The 1504-nt window shown below is 58.6% G+C and overlaps 1 protein-coding gene across 1 annotated transcript in view; it reads right to left on the bottom strand.

Moving 5' to 3' along the window:
- Window positions 1–1504, bottom strand: part of CUX1 (cut like homeobox 1) — a 359467-nt gene that overhangs the window by 45170 nt on the left and 312793 nt on the right. Inside the window, 1 exon segment of the mRNA XM_007468893.1 lies at window positions 49–214. Coding sequence (XP_007468955.1) covers window positions 49–214 — 166 coding nt within the window.

Here is a 1504-nt window from a genome sequence, read left to right on the forward strand (position 1 = left end):
CCCCCCCCCCCCCCCACCTGCAGCAGCCCAGGGCGGGGCTGCCCTTACCTGGCCCTTGCTGCTGTCCCTGGACAGGCAGGACGCCCTGGCCCAGCTCGCCGTTCAGCCAGAGCTGCATCCGGATGAAGGGTTCGCGGCCTTTTTGGGTCAGCTTGCTCCATGGCTTCGGCCGGGACAGCATGTCGCTGACACTGCCCTGGGACAGGCCCAGCACCTGGAATGGCGACCAAAGACACACAGCATCAGCACCCCGGGTTTGGTGTGAGGCGGCAGAATGTGTTCGTGATACACGCGTGGCCATGTGGAGGCGTGGTCGGGATGGGTGGCACATGGGGAGCGCTCCTGGGGCCGAGCACGGAACCAACCCCTGGGGGTGGGTGGCAACAGCCTGGGGTGGGGGGTAAGCTTTTCAGGGTCACCAGCGGGCTGATGCCCTGGCACGGGGAGCCATGGTCACAGTCCCAGCTTTCAGCTCCCAGGGGAGAGGAGGGTGTGGGCAAACGGAGGGGAGGGGCTCCCCCCAGGGCCTCGATCCTGCCAAGCCTGCAGGGTTGTCGTCCTGAGAGCCTGAGGAGGAAGCACTGAAACTCTGTTGCTCTTTGCCTGGTGGCGCCAGCAAAGGCCGAGGTGCTGGGGGCCAAGGACCCCTTTAGAGCAGGAGCGACGGATGCTGGCGGGACGCGGGCGCCCGTCTCCTTTGCTGGCGCCGGGCCAGCCTGGCATTTAGAAAGGTCTGCTCTCTCTGATCACATCCTGCTCAATGGTAGGGGCCCAGAGGTGAGCTGGTGGCAACCAAGGAGCCAGCCTGGGAGTGAAGCTCACTGCAGACGATCGACAAGTTGCACGTACATACCCGACTTTGTTACGCTCACATATGGCCATACATATGTATGGGCACAAACACCCCCCACAGGACACAGATGCAGCCCAGAGATATTTAGGGGCCGCATCCGATCACTCTTTGAAAAGTTCTCAAGTTCCAGAATAAACTGCACTCATGGGCCAAACAAGTTCAATGCTATTAAGTCTCTGCTAAATTTAAGGCTTGAGCACAAATGTCTATTTAAATGTTCTCAAATGATATTTTTACAACACTGAACTAGAAATTTCAAGGGACTTTCAATTCTCATCCTCATTTCTATTCACCCCGTCACCTTTTGCAAAGTTGGGACAAAGAGCTCACAACCGTGTTTCGTGGATTCGTAGCACAGTACATGGCAAACACTGAACTCAAGGCAGGACCTGGGAAGGCGGGTAGGAAGTTGCGGGGCAGGCCACTGCTGACCCAGCCATGTGGCCCTCGGGGAGGCTGTCTTTTGTCTTTTTTGCTGCATTGGGTCTTCGTTGCTGCACGAGGGCTTTCTCTAGTTGCGGTGAGCGGGGGCTACTCTTCGTGGCGGTGCGCTGGCTTCTCATTGCAGCGGCTTCTCTTGTTGTGGAGCGCGGGCTCCAGGCACGGAGGCTTCAGTAGTTGTGTCTCACGGGCTCTAGAGCGCAGGTTCAG

Source organism: Lipotes vexillifer, unplaced genomic scaffold (assembly GCF_000442215.2).
Source record: "Lipotes vexillifer unplaced genomic scaffold, Lipotes_vexillifer_v1.1 scaffold12, whole genome shotgun sequence".
NCBI lineage: Eukaryota > Metazoa > Chordata > Mammalia > Artiodactyla > Lipotidae > Lipotes > Lipotes vexillifer.